General features: G+C 42.9%; 1 protein-coding gene across 2 annotated transcripts in view; it reads right to left on the bottom strand.

Moving 5' to 3' along the window:
• Positions 1–16,632, bottom strand: part of tacr1a (tachykinin receptor 1a) — a 39,942-nt gene extending 23,310 nt beyond the window's left edge. Inside the window, exons 1-4 of one of the 2 annotated variants that reach the window (XM_080003681.1) lie at positions 16,607–16,632; positions 16,249–16,265; positions 14,830–15,304; positions 6,751–6,945 (exon numbers count right to left, since the gene is read on the bottom strand). In XM_080003681.1, the coding sequence (XP_079859807.1) occupies positions 6,751–6,945; positions 14,830–15,218 (584 nt within the window). In that variant the 5' untranslated portion in view covers positions 15,219–15,304; positions 16,249–16,265; positions 16,607–16,632. The other variant, XM_080003680.1, reaches the window with a different exon arrangement.
• Positions 16,633–21,841: the final 5,209 nt, after the last annotated feature.

A 21,841-nucleotide genomic window follows, 5' to 3' on the forward strand; every position in this document is an offset into this window, starting at 1 on the left:
CTCATCCTTGCTCATGAGATGAGCCCTGAGTGGCACGAGATTGTGCAGCCAGGGATTATGCCCTTCTCCCGCCGTTGCCAGGCAGATGGTAGTGGCCCTGAGGAGACTCTCAACCTGAAGTTGCTGTAGTAGTCCAGAATGAGGTTTCGGATCATCTTTGGAACGTGGTGTCTTGTCAGTGCTGTTTCAACAAGCTTGTGCGGAATGGATTCTTAGGCGTTGGTTAGGTCTAGGTGCTGCAAGGTCTCATCTGCTTTCCCTTGCCTCCCGTATGAGCTTGGCCATCACTCCTGCATGCTAAGACAAAACAACACACTGACAGATGACCACTTTGGCAGCCATCCTCACCCTTCCCTCAGAAGCCGCCCTTTCAGATCTCTTGAGACCTGTCGCTGTTTGAGATGTACATGCATCTGCGTGTGTGTGAGTGCGTTTATGGCAAAGATACTCGCCCCTGCAGCTGGACATAATCGGGAGCATGAAAAGGACATGAGATGGATCGACGCCATGCTTACCCGCTGGCCTCACCTGGGCTGATCAAAGGCACTCTGACACAGCACTGTGCACGCCGTTTGGTGTGTGTGTGTGTGTGTGTGTGTGTGTGTGTGTGTGTGTGTGTGTGTGTGTGTGTGTGTGTGTGTGTGTGTCCTTATTCAGTACATATTAATCGGGCGTGTGTGTTCTCCATCACCGTAATAACAAACACACATTTATAGTGCACACATTCTCGATCTTGGGGTTGTGGCCCTACGTGGGGTCACTTGAGGTGGAGACAGGGTCATGGGATAATTTCCTGTTAAAAGATATATTTTAAAAAAAAATATGTTTGAAATATATTGCAGGTTCTAAATGATCCATTTGAAGCTCCCTCCATGCTCTATGATATAATAAAAGTATAGTGAAACAGGGTTTCCCCGAGTAAAGTTATTAGGCTCGTGGCAAGTATGGGGGGGTTGTGTAAGAGATTGATGCTGAAAGTGTATCTGTTACGCATGGTGCTTTTTTTTTTTGTTCAATAAGGAAATTCAGTAAAATAAAATACTTACTTTTGTAAAAAAATAAATATCCATTTTAGATCAGGGTTGTGGCACGCTGCAGACAGGCAGCCCTCAACGGAGGGACTCCGCTGATTCGTCCAATCCTAAACCAGGAAGTAATAATGGTTTTTTTTGTCTCCTCAGTAGACGGCGGCGTGCTGCAGGACATGCTGCTGACCGGGCACGTGGAGCACGTTACCGAACGTGCTGGACCCGTCACAGGGGGAGTGCATCTAAGCACCGAACAACCATTTAAGTATTTGCCTGCGAGCATTTAAGTTGTCCTTTTTGGCCCATGAGCCATTTATTTATTTAAACAAGAAATAAATACAAGCCAACTGGCGCTGTTTTGCCTCGGCCTGCCTCCTCTTCCTCATTCCCTGGCCCTGGGCTGGAACACACCTCCACAAAGGTTATTTTAGAGATTTTTATTATGAACTAACCCCATTTGTCCTTCATTCCTTTTCAAATACTTTTCACGTTAACAAATCACTGACAGTTTGAATGAACCGGACGTTATCTGTCTGATTGGCTGAGCAAACATAATGTGTCATTGATGAGCACTGCTGCTGTTTGGCTCGAATTGCACGGGAGAGAAAAGCGGCGGACTGAAAAAGGTTGTGAACCCATGGTTTAGTGACGACCTTCTAAGTGACCAAGAAATCAGCCATCTGTACAGGAAAAGGTAAGAACTTTGCTTTGCACCAGTGGTACTTGCTAATGCGTGGCATTAGTGAAATTACCAGATGTGAAATTGACTGTAGGTGTTCTTTAAATATTTTCTGGTGGTGGCGGATGGGTGGGGATGGTGGTGGTAGGGGCCTCGATATGAATGCCCTGGCAGCTCTGTGTTTATCTATTTATATCGTTCCATGATGCGTTGCTCCACCGATCTCCACTGACTCGGAGGTGGGTGGGTATTCGGTCGGACTGAAAAAGAGAGTGAACACCGAAGGAGGGGGGAGTCCACCACCCCACCCCCAGTGCCCTGTGGAGGGACCGTAATCAGACGCTTGAATTACAGGCGGCGGTATATCTTACGGTGTAGCTCCAACCTGTCACCGATTAGTTCCATTAGAAAAACAGTCATGCAAAATTGCCGCTCTTATTCATTCCCAAATCGCTCTTATTCAATCGCTCTTATGCAACAGTCTGTTTTGATGAAGTGAGAGACTTCCATCAGGACAGAGAAGCGTGTATTCAAGTATATGTGTCTTTTGTGTTTTTGGAGAATCTACTGTTGCTGATCCCGTCACCGCCCCCACCATTACCATCACCATCACGCTTACCAGTCAATGTAAACAAGACAAATATGGGATGTTATGGGTCAGTCGGGTGGCCTGCTCTTCCTATAAAAGCGCAAATAAACAACCCGTGGTGATGCCCGCAGTTATCCGGTGTTTTTCTAACCACCGGCTGAACAAGCTCTGAAAACTGTGATGAATGGTCGCAGCGGCGCGCCCTCGGTGTGTGTCCACCGGAACACTATTTATTTTCGTGCAGCCCCTGGTGGTGGCAGAAGGGGCAGAAGGTAGAGGAACACTCAAAGGTATTATTACGTACCAAAGTAGCGTACCTAATCGCAAATACCAGTACGAGTGAGTAAAACTGCTGTGCTCAAAATTACCCGGTACACCTATCATCCTTTAACAGCCCTCTAGTATTAACAGCGTTAAAAGAGTGTTGTTACAGAAAAATAACAGTGTTATCACCAGAGTAATAACAGTGTTATTACCCGATGCAAAGGCGCTGAATATATGAGTCAATGTGAGTTCTCAAACTATGGGTCACCAAATGTTTTCTGGGGGTTGCTAAATGATTTTCTGAACATGCACAAAACTAAGGGAAATGTTGTTTTTTATTTTTAAAATATTTTTTCAAACAGACATAGGGAGTCCTCCCGTGGGGGGCACGGAGAGGGAGCAATCGGGGGGTGCAATTTGCGCAAATGTCTTCCTCTCTGACGGTGCCTACGGCACGCCAACATCAGTGCCAACGAAGGCGTGATGGGCACGCCAAAACATTGTGTTTTTATTAAGTCCATTCTCTTACCGCTTGGGTCACCAAGACTATTTTTGAGTGATATGGACGATGACGGGGTAGAATGTTACATAACAGCTCACAAAATACAATGTTGAATATATCAAAAACCACAGCAGCACAATACTTTTTATTTTTATCGCACAAATCAGCACAAATGCAACACGAATAGGAACCATTTTATAAAAATTTGAATCACATAGGGTGCCACCTACACAGAGGTTTGTACGTGTACATAACGATGCAGTTGTTAGATCGAGCATCTGCGAGTCGGAATGACGGGATCGCCTTTTTTTAGGGGTCACCAGCCAAAAAGTTTGAAAACACCTGCACTACAGCTGTGCCTTAAATCTAATGCTGGAACTACACCAGGCGCGGCATGGTCCATGTTATTTTACCAACTACACCGGCTACGTGGTGATGCGTCCCTTTTCTGGCACAGTACTAAACTGGTTTAAATCCAACTTTAAGGACAGGGACTACATTGTGTCTCTAGGTAATGACACATCTGAGCGTACAAAAATGACATGCAGAGTTCCCCAAGGCTCCATTCTGGGGCCTCTTCTGTTTAACATCTGCATGCTCCCACTGGCTCAGATTATGGAAACAACAAAATATGTTACCATAATAACGCAGATGACACACAAATTGACATAACCATATCACCAGGGGACTATGGTCCGATACAATCACTGAGCAGATGCATTGACCAAATCAACGATTGGATGTGCTAGAATTTTCTCCAGTTAAGCAAAGACAAAACTGAAGTCATTGTTTTAGGAGCCAAAGAAGAACGACTAAAAGTCAGCGCTCAGTTTCAATTGGTCATGTTAAAATGCACAAACCAAGCCAGAAATCTTGGTTTCGTCATGGAGCCTGACCAAAATTTAAACAGCCACATTAACCAATTACAAAGTCAGCCTACTATCACCTTAAGAATATATCAAGGATTAAGGATTAAGTCTCAGCAGAATTTGGAAAAACTTGTCCATGCATTTACCTTTAGTAGAATACACTGCTGGAACGGTGTCTTTACAGGATTCCCTAAAAGATCAATCAGACAGCTGCAGTTGATTCAGAACGCTGCTGCTCGAGTCCTCACTAAGACCAAGAAAGTCGATCATATCACTCCAGTTCTCTGATCTTAACACTGGTTTCCTGTCCGTCAAAGAATCTATTTCAAAATAATACTGTTGGTTTATAAAGCACTGAATGGTTTAGGGCCAAAATACATTCTGATCTTCTGCTACATTATGAACCATCCAGACCTCTCAGGTTGTCTGGGACAGGTCTGCTTTCTGTCCCCAGAGTCAAAACAAAAAAAGGTGAGGCAGCATTTTTATGCACCACATATCTGGAAAAAACTCTCCGCTGCAACTCTCAGTTCTTTTAAGTCAAGGCTGAAGACTTTTCTGTTTGCTGCTGCCTTTTACTAAACCAAGTATTCATTTCTTGCACTGCACTGTCACTTTTATGCATTCTATTCATTCGATTTCTTAACTTTATAATTTGTTCTTCCTTTTACAATGTGTTTCTTTTCCACATTGTCTTGATAATTCTGATGTTTTATTTAAAGCACTTTACATTGCATTGTTGTTGAAATGTGATTACTTGTGGCTTTGTGCGCGCTGTATAATAACAGCCTAGGCCTATAAAACAAGATTTCTTTGATTCATTTCTTGCATTGCATTATACCTTTTATGCATTCAATCTTTTTACTTTATGCATTCTAGGTATTTTTATAATGTGTTTCTTTGCACTTTGTCTTAATGCCCTTGATGTTTTATGTAAAGCACTTACAATTGCCTTGTTGCTGAAATATGCTATACAAATAAACTTACCTTGCCTTGCCTTGCAGTGTATTGCATTACTTCTATGTATTACATACTGTATATGTTTGTTATTTTGTATTTAAAACGGGTCTTGATCAATAATAAAATCTGACAGCAACTCGAGGTCTCTGGTACAATATAGGCTCATATATAACATATTTAAATTGACTGCTCTTTTACAAAAATATTTCTCTGTAATTTTATCTTGTGTTTCTATGGAAAAGGCTTAGCGCAGTTGAAAAACAAAATAGCCCTCTCGCACAAAAATAGAGAAGTCCCACGCGGCCCGTGCAGACCCCGCACAGCTGACGTGTGCAGTGTAGCCCCAAAAGTGGATTAACATGGATTCAATAGCAATCACGCACTTACGCACTCCGCCCCGCGCCCGTATGCTGTGCCAACACTCCTGGTGTAGTTCCAGAGTTAGTACGACAATAACACGGTAGTACATGGTTGTATTTAGTTACTTATACCACTGCTGAACTGTACGAGCTGCGGCAGAAGCACAACTTGTTATTTCTGCACCGGTAGTGAAGCATTAACACCGATGGTACGATACTTCCGTGGACATTTTGGGGCACAGGCTTGACTTAATGACCCCTTGGGTTTCTATTTTCGTCCTCCTGTGTACAGAGAGGAGAAATTTGGAGGAAAGGTGACTCGCTGACTGGTTGGCGCTACCACTGGACAATTTTTTCTATTTAATCAAATTCATCTTAATTCTGGTTTTAGCCTTCTTGAAGTAGACAGATGGTGTTCATCACATCAGGGGGATCTGGGCCAAGTTGTAATTTTGTTCGTTTTGGCAGACAAAAACATTGAAATTGCCCCCCCTCACCTCGCTCGGCGCTCATCTGGTCTCACAATTATTTGTGGACATTGCGGAATGTAAGTCGTGTTGCCACCCATTAGCAGAACCAAGCTGTAAGAGGATCGGAACGATACGGAATAAAAGCCCGTGTGTATGACTCTTACAGAATCAGTCTTCTTTTTTCCGATCAAACAGCTTACGTGTCGCCGTGCAGTCATTTGTAGCTTGCCAAAAAATCCAATCCACACTGAGGCACGAAGATCTGATTATCTCTTTGGAGAGTAAGGTCCCTTGACATCGCTGGCACTCTCTCCATAAGGAGCCGTAGTTAGAGTGCATGTAAATTAACTTTAAGTAGGTGTTCTAAGTATGCACTCTAGACCCTTCCCCTCCTACTGTCTTCCTGTCTTCTCCGAGACTTTACATTTGGCCGCTTGGAGAACGAAAAGGTGGCTCTTGTTTAGAAGCAAGGGCAATAAAGAGAGATTGGGAATCGATAGCAGAGGGAAGTGCAGGCTGTTCCTCCTTGATCGCTGGCAATCGCATAAACATCCAGAGCGGACTCTCGTGGGACGATTCACTGGAGAAATGCTTCATATTGGCATCCCATCGGCAGCCATGAGCTTATGAGATTATGATTAAGAGTATCCTGAAAGGGACCTGATGGTGATTCCTACTGTAGCCTACTGTTGAGGCTGATTCCCAATGCTATTCTATGAGATACAGCGGCTACATCTGCAGAGACTCCTCAGAACAACTCTTTATATAAACAAAGATAAAAACAAATCCATTCAAACCCAAAGCCTGTGTAGTTATGGAAAACGAGTGGGAAATGTAATAAAAAAAAGTGCCTTCAATTCATCCACAACAAAGGACAAAAGTCTCTTTCTCACTAAATCACACCCAACACCAAAGCACCACAACCACTAACCACGTTCTCTCCATGATTTGAAATGGGGGTGGTTAACACCGCTCAATGACAAGATTTAACAGCCGGGAGAGAGAAGAGAGAAAATGAAGGACAGCTCACATCTTGCGGAAGTCGCAGATGGTGTAGTTGGGCCAAGCGATGTAGCAGACTATGCGGCCAGGGTGCTGGTAGGTGGTGGAGTAGTAGTACTGGGGGAAGGCCAGCAGCAGGGCCAGTACCCAGATCACGCCCACCACCACCTTGGTCTCGGTGGCTGACATGCGCTGCTGCAAGGGGTGGATGATGGCCATGTACCTGCGGAGGTGGAGAAGACAGGAGACGTAAAAGTCATCTATTTATTTTTAATCTGCAAGGCATCTGCTATAGGTCATTGGCTGGCAAGATGTTCCACCGAGCCAGGAAACGCCTGATACGTGTAGGTGACGCTTGACGAGGACGTGAAATCCTACGTAATGGGGTAAAGCCCATTGAAATAAACGAATGAAATAATCTCACGACACTATCCATTAAACCACAAAGAAAGGACAGAAACATGTATAGCTGTGCTTAGTAATCGAAGAAAGAGTCTTTAATCGTCACACGACACTCCACAACACATGCTTGCACACACACACACACACACACATGCTTGATGGTGGCCGGTGAAATGGCTCCTCTGCTTTTGACCCATCCTGGCTTGTCCTTCCTCCGGGGGCACAGCCAGGAGCAGTGGGCAGCATACGTGGACGCGCCCGGGGACCAGGTGATAAGTGTCCATCGCTGGTCAGACGATGATGGGTGCATGTTTTTGGTGGGGGTCCTTACTGACGTGAGGTGGAGGAAACCCCATGTGAACACGGGGAGAACATGCAAACTCCACACAGAAAGGCTCCTGTTTTGGAAGATAACCCGCCGGAGCACGGTGCCAACAGCGCCCCAGGCGGGAATCGAACCCAGGACCTTCTTGCTGTGAGGCAGCAGTGCAATGCACTGCACCACCGTGCCACTTGATAATCGATGATAATCGATGATTGATGATAATCGAGTGAATGTGAGCGACTCAAAAAACAAATCTCAAAAAAGAGTTAAACCTATGAGTAGTCCTCACTTTCAGTTTGAATCCTGTTCTGATTAACACAGAGTTGGTATTCTGGCTGGAGCTAGTTTCCATTATTACATTTTTTTTTAAGTGGAATTTGAAAAATATTCAGGGCCCACCTGAGGAGCTCTCACAGTCTTCACACAACGGTTGAAAAATACTGGGGCAAACAATCACAAAAGTGTGTAAAATCAAAAGTCTGTTAATAATGACTGTTGTCACGGGCAACCACTTCTCCACCTGGTTTTACATTCCTAGTTTCATGCATTTGAAATTGTACGAAACTCTGTTAGGCACGGATAGATGCTTGTTTTGTGAGATTGCAGAGATTACCTCAGGTATAATAGAAAAATACTCTATATTGAAGCAAAAAAGAAAAAAAGCCGTTGAAAATATGTCTTGTGGCGTGGTGTGTGGATGGTGTGGTTTGAGCAGCAACACCCGACCTGGATCTAGGTGATTGGGTCAGGGTGGCTGCATACCTGTTGCTCATTGGTTGGGCTAACAAGCAACAGGTTAAAAACCCCCATCCACACACACACTCAGGACAGCAGCCCTGTCCTGAGATGTTCCATCTGCTCCTGGCTAATTCCACCTAGCCTCCTCTCTACAATAAACTGGCGTCTAAACCCATCATCACCTGTGTCTCTGTGCCAGGGGGCCCTGGAAACGCCACTTGGGTGGCGTGTGGTAGGCAGAACTGCCACATCCCTCTTCGGTTTATTGCTCCTGCCTCGTTTTCAACCCATTTTCCGACAACCTCTTTTCAGATGAAGGTTGAATGGCAGATTAGTACCGTGTGGAGAAAATAAAGCAACCCAAGAATGACAATTAAAAAAACAAAAAACATCTACGATATGTAGTGAGCTGTCACTACTTTGTTCGTATCCCTTGGCTGTTTTGTGTTGTCATAATCGTGCACCAAAATCAGTGCATGAACAATAACAAATGTCATTTGTCATTTTAAAGACATTTCCCGAGGGCCCGATATTTTGGAGTGCTACTGAAATAAAGGCCTCAATAAGCATAGTTTCTTCAGTATTCCATTAACTTACAGCTTCACAGATAATTATCTCCCTCAAAAATAATTTTCCGATAATGGATTTCGCTCATGAGAGTTTTGGCCGCACTGATTTGTTTACTCGTGTTTAACTCCTACACCCGACACGCCATTTCTTTATTTTGAACGATATTTCCCAAGGAGTGAAGTCTCCATCAGCAATGCAAAGTTGTACAGTCTGGTGCAGTAATTTTACGAGGGTAGTAATTACGACTTTTTCGTTTTTTTCGGCGGTGATCCCCTCTAACCCTCATCACAGAAACGCAGCCTTTAGCCAAAAATGAACTCATTACGGGGGGCAATCCCTCTAATTGCCTTAATTAATTGGCTAAGCGGACAGTTCTCGATCCATAATTAAATTGAAAGATAGAAGGAGAGAGGGGGGCTTTGATGTCACACGCTCTCTGTGGTCATCTGAGAGTGGGAGATCAAAAACGCCTGCTCGGCAAGCCCTCGCCACTACAATAGTGACATAAAATAAAACCTGTCATAATACACGATACCTATCACAGAAGATACATTTATTGGCTTCAAACATCGGGACATCAAAATTTGCGTGGGCAGTTCATTTTCCGACCAACACGGGATTCAGTCCCTTGATGTAGTGCAAGCTTGGGGTGTATCAGATAAGGAATTGTACCAATTGTTCTTAAACTGGACAAACGTGCCTGTACGTGCTAATATGCATGTGGATCGATTATAAGACGTTCGGACCGCGAATCGAAATGGTCGGCCCGGTTAGCTGTGGCCAAGCCAAGGTAGTCTGAAACACAGCCTTCTAGGAAACCCACATTTGTGGTCCCTAAGATGCGATCCTTCCCTATGGCTCCAACGAAAGCAAATACGGCATTGCTGTACTGAAAGACATGTTTTGAGAACACTGTTATTGATCCTACGAAGAATAACTCATTTTAACTAGAAGCCAAGTAAGCATAACGCATAATGCAAAACACACCGACACGTTTATCTTATCCTGTAAACCACTAAAAACGTCAGAAACATGTGTAGCTGTGCTTAATATTATGGCCTACTAGAAGTGATGCAAGACTCCCGAATGATTCGTTCGTCACGAACAACTGTTTTAAATGACTCGGGAGTCGGGAGTCACTACATCAAAAGAGTGGATCTACAACTCACATACTGAAAATTACTGAGGACTAAATTGAAGTCCTGGGTGAAAAAAGGCCAAGGTGTTTGGCACAATTCGTATTGAATGTGACTGAGTTAGTCTTTGTGTTCCACCAACATAAATAACTTTCACAGAATAAAAAGATTCTTGCGAGAATTAAACCTACCTCTTCTGACTCTGGTTCACCAGAAGTCGTCCCTTGCTCACCCAGCATTAAAACAACGGAATCAAATGAACAGAGGGTCGGAAAACCGAAAGACTCTCTTTACTTCCTTATGTGTTGTCTTGTCTTTCAGTGGGAGTCGCCTGGTGCCAGACGCTGCAACTCCTGCGGACCAGACCGTGGCCTAGGAAACACGGAAGCTAAATGTTCCCTTTATTTTTTGTGGCAAGACTTTTTTTTTTTCCGTTATTAATTAAACTCAGGTCATGTCAGCGCCCCACTGCCAGAAAAGTCTCCCTCACTAAACCCGTACCTGTGAGCAGAGACCGCATTGATCTTGCAACACAAAAGCAAATTTCCATTAGTGCTTTCTTTAAGTGATTGAAAAACCTTGGATTAGTGTATGGATACGCCCGTCGAAAATATGCTTCACGATCTAGTCTGATTGCATGCACATTTCGACGCGCAATTAAGTGATCTTCTCTTGAACTCTGGAATCAGTGCCACAGGGCGGCGATAATCCAACAATTGACCGACCCTACCAACAATGGAAACGGCTAAATGCGAACGCCACGATACCACTGCAGGGAACTATTCCTTAAGAGACGTAGGTGATTAAAGTGAGCCGCCACAAGGACGACAGACACAATTGCCAACCTTCAGGCCTTAAAGTGATTACTTTTTTTTTCTTTTTTTTTGTGTAAATTGTCTTTGGAAGGGGGCTCTGGTAATTTGATCACAAATTTGTGTTGTGTTGGTTTATTGGTCTCTCTAGGGGAAGGCTTGTTTTTGTTCCCAGGACTACATGAAATTCCAATCAACGGATGAGAGGAGGCAGCTGAGGGTAGGAGAGCCTGGCATGTGTATAAATAGATATAGATAGATAGAAAGATAGATAGATAGACAGATAGATAGACAGACAGATAGAAAGGTGGGTGGCCGGCACTTCTCAATTCAAGATTTCTTTCATTTTTCCCAATTTCAAATCCCTTTTGCGCCATCGTGGGCATGCACATTATGGGGTGGGGTGGGGTCTTAGGGCGATTCTAAGGGGCCTGATAGGGGCCCGAAAAGAATTATTAGAACATTAGGTTCATTAGGTACAATATTAAATGATTAACCTATCATCAATAATATAATATTTTATTTAAAATGTACTTAAGAAACTTTGTTTTTCTTTTCTTGTTTTTGGCAAAAAGTAAAAATCCAGAGAGCCTCTGTATGCCTCCACTCCCACCACCCCCACCACCCCCACTTTGAAATGGTTCAGTCCTGCCCCCAAACCAGGCACAAACAGTACTTGATAGCAGGGAATTGCGAGTGAGGTGTGCCAGTGGGGCATCATATCTCAGCTTCCTAAAGAAAAAAATAAAATAAAAGAAAGAAAAGAGAAACAGGAGAGAGAAAAGAAAAGGCGACAGCATGTCGCCCAATTTTTCACAAAGAAGGAAGGTGGGTGGAAGGCAGGCTGAGAACATGACTGAGAACAGACTGAGAAAAAGATATATCCCAAAGTAATGGCTGGATTGCCATAAAATATGTTGTGCACAAATAAAGACAACCAAGTGGGAGAAACCTATTGATTTGGTGACAACTCGACCTTTCCTCCAGCGCCACATCAGGCATTTTCATTTCCATTTCCATTTTGTTTTCCATTTTCCAGCTCCACTTTTACAGCTGTTACTGTATGTAAATCTGCTGTTGATTTTATTATTTTGCTTGTTATACTGTATCATTCTATAGATGATAATGTTCATTTATTTTAAGAGGTTAATGTATATGTAAGTTGTATTTATTTTAAGTTATTCATAAATTTTCAAGGGCACCTATTATGCTCCTTTTAAACAAGTTAGTAAGTATCTGAGACCCCTAGTTCTGTTTGAGCTTGATTTCGGAGTTCCGTTATATTTAGTCCGTAAGCTTTCACTGAGTTCACCTTATCAATCCACCTAAATCTGTTTCTGAACAAATTGGAGGCGAGAAATAAGCAATTATTTCTAACTGATTCTTCACTTATATTGGATCTACAAGGCCTCATTTGAAAGTTTGTTCCAACTTTTGTTGCCGTGCTCCAGGCTTGTTGGGGACACAGCACCGGGACACCACATGCAGGTATTTTTTTGTTTCATGTAAATATCGGAAACTCGAATCAAACTAAATAAAACAAACTTTTTATTGGTTTTGTTTGGAGAAACGCACGGCGGATCAGGCGCGAAGGCCTGCAGTCTATGTACCGCATACTTTTTTTTTTCTGGAAAGAAACACACAGCAGAATTATTTCAGTTGGTATTAATTCCTCTTTCTTTTCTGTGCTGATCTGGAAGCCAACACAGCAGTTCCCAGCAGCGCTTGTTGTTTTCCAGCCATGGGTGGAGTTACTCAGATAGAGGGCGGTTCTAACTGTACTGAGGACCCGTTTGAGAAGGGCTGCAAATCTGAATGGCTAATTTCACCACATGTTTTCTGAAATAGACAGCTCTCAAAAAAACCAGACTGCGTTGTCTTATTTCACAGTTTGTATGTTAATATTCCCATCAGAGACCCAAATGTATGTGCACAAGCACTGAAAAAGGGAGTTTTTCATAATAGGTCCCTTTATGAAAATTTTCCATTCAAGAATTTTACCATTAAAATTACATATGGACTGTAAAAGATGGTCTTTAGCACATTTATTATATAGAGGGTATCAGTCTTGCATCAAATAGTGAGTTCCACTGTACGCAGAATGTTGCTTGCATGTCTGCAAGCATGTCTGTCAGTAAATATCGTACAGTAAGTAGTGGACCACAAGTTATTAAAAGCTTTGAATGGGTTGATTGGGTTCTGGAGGTGTGTGGTTACAGCAATTGCACAGGGTTGGTGTGGCCTGAGCCTGGGGTGATGGGGCCCAATACGATATCTCTTCATGAGGCCCAAAATTCCTGGCGGCGCCCCTGCTCATGGGACATTTTTTCAGGATGATTTGCTCACGCTGGCCACTCTGATGACTTTACACTGCCATCCGATGGACAAACAATCTGAACAGCCCTCCCAGATAATGGAATCGGAACTTCATTTTACCATTCTGGTTGGTCTGAGCGTTAAAGCCTGCGATCTCAATGCTCCCCCAGTGAAAGCAAACACGGACACGTAACGAAGCCCATGCGGATCGAGAGGGGAACAAAGATCTGGCGGCACCTGAGAATAGAGTGCTCTAAAATTTTGGGAGAGTGCCGAAGCACTCCAAATGATGATGATCCCTATGTGGGGGTGGGGTGGTAGGAGAGGGAGGAGAGGAGGCAGAAATTGAATTGAGCAGGTGAGAGAGCGGCCATAAGTCATAAGCTACCGTTATTATGCTCTGCACTGCAGTCAAGCTATCTGCTGCCAAGATGGGATCACACTGAGTGGGCGCTGTACCTTGGCGGCCGTGTGGCATAGGGGGAAAACACCCGTTCAACCCTGTTCGCTCCGTAGCTACTTGAATATGGTCAGTTGAGATTTTTGACTCAGAATAGGCCCAAGACTATCTGCCTGCAAGATTGCCTTCGGAAAGTTACGTCGCTGGCAATCGATGAATGGCTTATTCACCTTCCTCTCCCACCCCACTCCTCCACTACCTGGCACTCTGATGGAATACAGCTGGTCCCCCCTGCACTGTCATGAAAGCATCAATGCATACATAGTCAGGGGGTTGCTACTGACGACCATTTAAATTACAAAATGGAGATGAGGCCTTTTGACATTCAATTCCTGTTCTTTAATCTATTTTCCAGAACACATCAAATGGAAGTGTAAAGATTTTTTTTCAATCTACCCAAGAAAATGCCTAACCCTTCGCTAATGCGTGATGGTGAATACGCATAGCCCACAATGTAAATAGGACGTACCACTATGGGGCTATAGTGGCCGTTATACGGCGTAATTTCCTGCCCTTTGTTGTAAGACGCTCCCTCCTTAACCGTATCCTCCTGTTAAGAGTCTCAAAATGATATGGTCATTAATCTACTATATGCATCTATCTATTGCAACCCTCCCAGCGCAATTGAATTCTAAACCACCAAGTCAAGTCACGTCAATCACTCTCTCACAAAGGGAGAAATATACAGATAGTAATTACACAGCATAAACGGTGCTTGGGGGGGGGGGTTTATGGGGTGTCTCTGGTGGATTTGTGACGGGGAGGGGGGGCACGGGCCAGAGAGAGAGAGAGAGAGAGAAAGGAAGGAAGGAAGAAGAGGAGACCCCCACCCAACATTCACGATCCCGATTGAGCTCTCCTCATGGGGTACCTCGGTACCTGCAGTTCTCGGGGTGCATTTACTATTGTACGGATATCGCACATTTTAGCGTTTCTGGAATCCACAATGTCTTATTCAAACTTATTGGGATTTTCTATTTTTTTTAAACACCAATTTCCAATCATGTTTTGTGTGGCACATGAGATATAAAAAAATCCTTCCAACGCTAACCCTTCCTACAGCAAAGCCACTTTGACCTCAGGGTACACACCAAAAAGAAATGAATAAAAGGCAAATATATATATATATATATATATATATATATATATATATATATATATATATATATGCCATATATGTGCTCTGTATTAAAATGTATTACATCAATTCAATGAAATGATTATATATGTTAAAAAAACAAAACAAAACAAAAAAAGAATAATCACAACCAAAAAACAATCAAATTAAAAGAATAACATTCCGTCGTGCATTGCGTGCGCCCACACCCACTTACACACGCGCGCGTACCTGTCAAGCGCTATGGCCGTCATGGAGTAGATGCTGGCGAACACCGCGGCGATGGGGAAGAAGTTGTGGAAGCGGCAGTAGACCAGGCCGAAGTACCACTCGTTGTGCACGGCGTAGGAGAAGTTGATGACCGTGTTGAAAGCGGACATGGACGCCTCGGCGAACGCCAGGTTGAGCAGGAAATAGTTGGTGACCGTCCGCATGCGCTTGTGCGCCATGATGATCCAGATGACCACGGCGTTGCCCGCCACGGACACCACCACGATGCAGCTGTAGGCTATGGCCCACAGCACGATCCTCCACGCCGGCTGCACGAACTGGTTCCAGTACTCCGTGCCGTTGCTGCTCCCGTTGCCCTGCGGCTCGGTGCCGTTGAACAGAGGATCCATGTCTGGTCCGGTATCCCCAAAGTCCAAGAAGCGAGGAAGACCACCGCCAATTTTCAACTTGGGGACTCAAAGTTGCCTTCCAAAACCTAATTAAAATATTGCATTACAGAGAGAAAAAAAATGGTATTTTCACTTACTCCTTAGAAAAGGGAGAGCCTTCATGTCTGGAAGCCTCCTCTTGGCTCTGCGCTCTCTTCAAATCCCAGCAACTCACACCTAGAGCACGGTGACGCGCAGGGAGGACGCGGGCGCGCACAAGCGTAATAGGCTCCGTCGGGTTTTTAAATGACCCCCCCCCCCAAAGTTAAAGCAGAAGACATCCAGTCGTACAATCCCTCCTTTTGGAGCTATTTAGGTACCAAGTAGCACAAATACAATCGCATTTAGTCTTTCCATCCCACCGTTGCGCACGCACCCAACCGGGCTGCGCAGCGGAACAAGTTATTGTTAGGCGCGTTAAAGTGGTAATGTATACGATTTTCTGGCTTGGGTGGATGAAAGTCCCAGAATTCCGCAACAGTTTTTTCCAATGTCTGGGTTCAGCCATCGGAAAGGTCTGCCTTTTCCTAGTCGATTGATTTGTTGTTTATTTATTGGTCACAGGTGATCAGGATATTTTGTCATCTGAGGGTGCTTTTCTTTTTGGTGAATTTTTATTCATATCAGCAATTTACTGCTGGTAACTAGCTACGCTACATTTTCAAATTCATTGAGGCTGCCTTTCACTTCTTGAGTGTGCCCAATCATTGCATTCTTGCTTGTAACGGTGGACACCGCCACCCAACAATGGAAACAGCCTATAGAGGAGCACATGATTAAAGCAAAGGCATTTGTTGTCCAGCATGCTGTTTCTTTAAATAAAGTACTGGCAAATGAAAAATGATCAAATATGGGATTTTTTGGGGAAAATTACGAGTAAACAACTGTATTAGTCAAGTCAAGTCAAATCACACTTTTTTTATGGATACATTTCATACCAGGGCAACACAATGCACTTTACAAAGAAATACAAAAAAGAAAGAGAACGTACTTGTCAGCCGGTCCTTACTAAAGAATGCCCCCGAAACAACAGCAACAACAAAAGCAACAACAAAGACAACAAAAACAACAGTAAAAGGGACTCCAACCACAGTGGCAGCAACAGCAACAGAAAACAACAACAGCCACAGAAACAGCAACAACAGCAGCAGCAATGCACAGGCAAAGACGTCACCGGAACCAGAAGTGGTAGCTCTCACCGGAACTGGAAAGGTCACTGAGGTTAGAGAAGGTTAAGTCGAGGTATGAGGTTACGTTATGTTGAGGTATAAGTTAAGCGAGGGTTAAGTTTAGGTATAAGGTTAGCAGCAGCAACCACAACACCAGTTAAGGTATAAGGTTTGCGGCACCAACAACAGCACCAGCAGCAGCAACGACAACACCAGCAGTGACCATACGATACGAAGACGATCCTTTAATTAGCCTCCCTAAGTTACGTGTTCAATTTCCAGACGGACCTCGGGAGGGAGATCCTTTTGACTCTCTCTCGCCAAAAACACACCCTTCTTCTGACCCTCAAAGTGTAATATCACAACAGAAACAACCACAGCAACAAAAATAGCAGCAACATCAACACCAGCGGCAACAACAGAAAAATCAAGCAGGAGCTTATTACTATAGTGTTGGCATATATGAAGCAATATTTGCTCTTTTTAGTATTTGTCATTTGTATTTGTCACACTTTTCAGTGAAAACGAATTGAAGAGCTCAGGAGTGGTCATGAGCTGGACCTAGTTTTTGATGTTTTCACAATTAGAAAGTACATGAAATCTTAAAGTTGACCAAAAAAAAACAAAAAAAACAGGTAGCTTGTACTCAGCCTCATGCAACAATAAGCCCCTTTCACACATGGAATCCGTAACATTGCTGGATAAAAAATATCCAGCAAAGGCAGTAGGGAGTCATTCCCACACTGCCCTCCTTTACGGAAAAGTTCTGTATGGAGTCTGTTCCCACATTAGGTGACTGTTATGGATACATTACGTAATGTCCATCTGAGAGGTGTCTAATATCAGACTGGGCAAGAGAATCTGTTTTGTTTATTAGAACAGCGCTTTGCTCCCCGTCTCCCCGCCCCTTCCGAATTGTCTCGGTTCCCTCCGCGGACAGAGCCCCTGCCCCCGGACGCAATAACCTTAACCCAAAGTCATTGAATCAGTATGATCATTTTCAGCCTGTCCTAGGAGAAGAAGAAGAACAATCTTTATTTGTCACACAGCACACCACACTACGACACATGCTTGCACACACACACATGCTTTGGATGGTGGCCGGTGAAATGAGGCCGACGATCAGACGATGATGTGTGCATGTTTTTTTTGGGGGGGGGGGGTCCTTACTCACATGAGGTGAGGTGGAGGAAACTTCATGTGAGCAGGGGGAGAACTTCCAAACTCCACACAGAAAGGCTCCTATTTGGGAGATAACCCGCCGGAGCACGGTGCAATCGAACCCAGGACCTTCTTGCTGTGAGGCAGCAGTGCAATGCACTGCGCCACCGTGCCACGCCACACTGTCCTACACACTCTGCCTTCAGAGATGGAACATTTTCCACCAGTTCTACCTCTCCATGTCCACTCGTCCCCCCTCCAGGTCAGCACTGCGGTGCGGCCGCAGAAAAAGAGTGTAAGGGATGAAAGAGAATAAAAATAATGAATATTATTTTTATGAGAAAATTCTATAAACTTTTCCCACATTACGCCAAAACTGAACATTGCCAGTAGATTTACAGCTTTCAGTGCAAGTGGGAAAGGGATTCTATAGATTGTTTGTTTTCATTGGATTCATATTCTAAAGCAGTGGATCTCAGCTGGTCTAGCCTCAGGATCAGTCATTAAAGGTGTAGTGTGTAGAATTTATGTAACAGACTTGGCAGAACTGGAATATAATATTCATAAGTATGTTTTAATTTCTCTATAATCCCGTGAAAATAAGAATCGTGGCGTTGGTGTTGGCCTTTTTTGAATTAAATAGGGAGAGGATCTGCTTTACGGATGCATGCACATGTTGCACCGCCATGTTTCTTCTACAGTAGCTCAGACCAGAAAAACCGGACCGGTATCCATGTTGCCATCGGAACGGGTATTCAATTGGTTGGGATCTAACAACCTCACAGCTAGACGCCACTAAATTCTATATACTGCCCCTTTAAGTCACGAGCCAAGAGTAATTTAACCACTTTTGATTTTTAATGTTTCAACATTTGAATTGTTGTAATTTATTTTACAAAAGGAATGAATAGATTGCATTATATCTATGTCTCGGTAAAACAGAATTTCGGAGGCTCAGGAAATTCGTTTCTATTGTTTCAACAGCTTTTTGCATTCAATTGTAGTTTTAACCCATATTGCACTTTTCTGTTTTGTGTCGTGTTTTTAAAATGCATGAAAGCCTGGATGTGGATTACTGTTTTCTTTTTTACCATTTCACTTTCAGACTAAACGGGGAGATCTTGGAATAGTTTGTCTCTCCTTCTCTTTTACATTCACTCACACTATCATTTGCACTGTACTATCAAGTAGGTCAACTGTAGTTAGTTATTAATTACAGATGAATAACATCCTGCTTGAATATGGCATTATGCCTAATATTAACAGCCTGGATTTATATCATTTTTACACCAAAATATTACACCCGATGTTGTGATTGGGAAGAAAATAATAGAAGCAGCATAGAGTATTCATGCCTGCACTCGTGCCCCCGTTCCTTTGGCGGCCGTGAGCGGAGAGTCTCTGGCGGTGCTGGAATGGCTCCCACGGTCCTGGTGGGAAGCGTTTTCAGCTGTGGTCCCCACACAGCGATCCCCACACTCGAAACATTTAATTGTCCCACATGTGGGAAAATAGTCAATAACTTCTGATTTTGACTTTGGATTCTAAATCGGGTATGAAATAATCGAATGATACATGACTATTCCTGTTTATTTACATGCCAACATCTTAATCATGCCGGAAAAAGGGGCGAAAATTAGCGTGTCTGCCCGGGTGTAATGTTTCCATCACAGCCAATCAGAGCCGGAGCCGATAAATACCCGTGACTATTGCAGAGTCATTTTTATTGCAAGAAACCCAGGTGTAACCTTTCCCACTAATGACAAATATCAGATGTCAGCAGTTTTTACCGGGTTTTTGGTGCAGTGGAAAAAGGGTATTATTGCAATATTTTGTCAGCCAACAGATCGTGTGGGGTACGTAGCAAGCAAGTCAAACTATGTCTAGGTGTTTTCCCTATGGGCGCTAAAAATAAGAACATTTTCTCCTCATATTACAGAGCATTGTTGTGTAAGACAGTTGTTCTCGCCTGCCGCAGAATTATTGCCCTCAGTCGGAGTTCCGAGTGAAACGAAGAGGGGCGCCCGCCCAGCACCGTCATTAATAAAAGTGACTCACTGCTCAATAGAGGATGAACCTCTTAGTGCTAAATCATTATTGTGTCTTCACGCTTTGGAGCTCAAGTAGAATCTTGCAAAAGAAGAATCGGAGTCAAACAATGATATATTGAACATTTAAAGTTCCATTTCTTCTAATGGCTGTGATTCACATAAGACCAATCACTTTTCAAAGTTTTTTAAGTAACTGAAGGCCTTGATGGACGAGATGGGAGCCTTTTTACAGACGTCGTTCCTTTTCAGAAAAGGTCTTATTCATACAGTTTATAATAACGCATGACCTTATGTACTGTTGACAGGCTGACACCCACCCCTCGGCACAAATAGCAAATAAAAAATTTTTGGTGAACATGACACCAATTTTGATTGGTGGTTGACAGATTTATTGAAAATAGTGACCGGAAATAACCCTCTGATCAGCATTTTTTTTCTACCGAAAACAGCCGCTACTAAACCCCTGTCAAAGAAACAGTATATGCTTGTGAAATTTACAGTTACAGACCTTATTGAAAGAATAATATAAATATAAATATAAACATAACTCCCAAAAGTAAAATCTTTGAAAAGGTAGTTTTCCAACAACTTAGCAGTTTTTTAATCTAATGATTACTTGGATAACTTCCAATCTGGATTTCGAACAACTAGACGGACTGCAAAACCAGGTTGGACTTTCGGGCACGGTCTTGAATTGGTTTAAATTTCATTTACAACACAAGGACTGTTTCCTCTCCCTTGCTAACTATGCCAGATTCAAGAGGTTTATTTGTCACATACATATAACTGAGCAATCTAACATCACATGTGGAGTTCCCCAAGGTTCAATTCTTTATCCTATTTTATTCAACCTTTACAAGTTCCCCAAGACTTTCTCAGGGTTCAATTCTTGGTCCTCTTTTATTCAACATTTGGAAGCTCCTGTTAACTTAAAGTATGCAAAAAAACAAAATCACTAATAGTAATTAACATTGCATATGCTGACGACACTCTAATCTACATAGTGCTCTCATCAAGTTACTGTGGTGCCGTATATCTGCGAACTGAGTATATTGAAAAAATGAAAATCAAACTTGTCTTTGGGGCCAAAGAGGAAAGTTATTTTTTACCAAACCAACCTATTATCATCTTAAAGTTTTAGCAAGAATTAGATGGCAAACCAAGACCTAGGAAAACTCCCTTCCAGTAAGCTGGACTAATAATTACACCAATTCTCGGGTCTTTGCACTGACTTCCAGTGTGTTGTTATATTTCCAACTGTCTTCCAGTGAATAATAAACCTGTTTTAAAATGTGCTTTGACATGTTTACCTCTGGTTTTGTTTATTTAGCTTTTTATGTCTATGATTTTATTCTTCTTCTTCTTTTGTAAAGGACTCTGAAAGAAATATGCTATACCTGCCTTGCCTTGTCGGGTGTTGAAGAATTCCAAGAATTCCATCATAGCAGAGTAACCATGCATATGTATTTCTGTGGAATGGTCTGTGGAAATTTCCTTTGCAAGGCATTATTATATTTTTGCCTTTATACTCCAGTGGGTATTTCCACTTGCTGTTTCCAGCCTATCTGCTGCTCTGGTCACCAGGGATCAATTTGTTTGAAATTGATGAGACCTGAAGTGACTGGAATGATTCGATAAATCAGATTGGATTAGAACCAATCAATAAAGAGATTAACCAGATTGATAGAGAAGGCCAGAGAATTTAGCTTCCAAGACTGCATAGAAAATAAAAGTTCAGGGGGGCATGAAAAGTTTTAAATTATATTACTTTGGGAATCCTTCCATGTTAAACAAGGATGAATTCTGATTAGTTTGACTTGGAAAGCTGATTTGTGACTGAACTGCTGTGCATTTCTTCTGAGATTAGGCGTGGAAGAAGTGTAAATATAATGACACATAAATACACATTTTCCACAGTAATCTCAAACCAGTGGCAACAAAAGTGGCACCAAACTTAGTTGAAAAGGTTTTATGTGTGTGTTTGTTTGTGAGCTAGTGCATGCATGTCAAAGAGGAGGTTGCCTTGTTGTGGTGACATTCACCGAGTTTTCAAAGTTAGACCTTTTCTTTTTCAAATCAGTGATTGACTGTCTCTCCTGGCCAAGCTACTAATGCTTGGGGACTAAAACAGGTGACATTTAAGATTTTTATATATAATTGTTTGTTGACCTTTACAAATCAATTCAATAGGCTGTATGTTTCA

This window comes from Zeus faber (genome assembly GCF_960531495.2).
Source record: "Zeus faber genome assembly, chromosome: 7".
Taxonomy (NCBI): domain Eukaryota; kingdom Metazoa; phylum Chordata; class Actinopteri; order Zeiformes; family Zeidae; genus Zeus; species Zeus faber.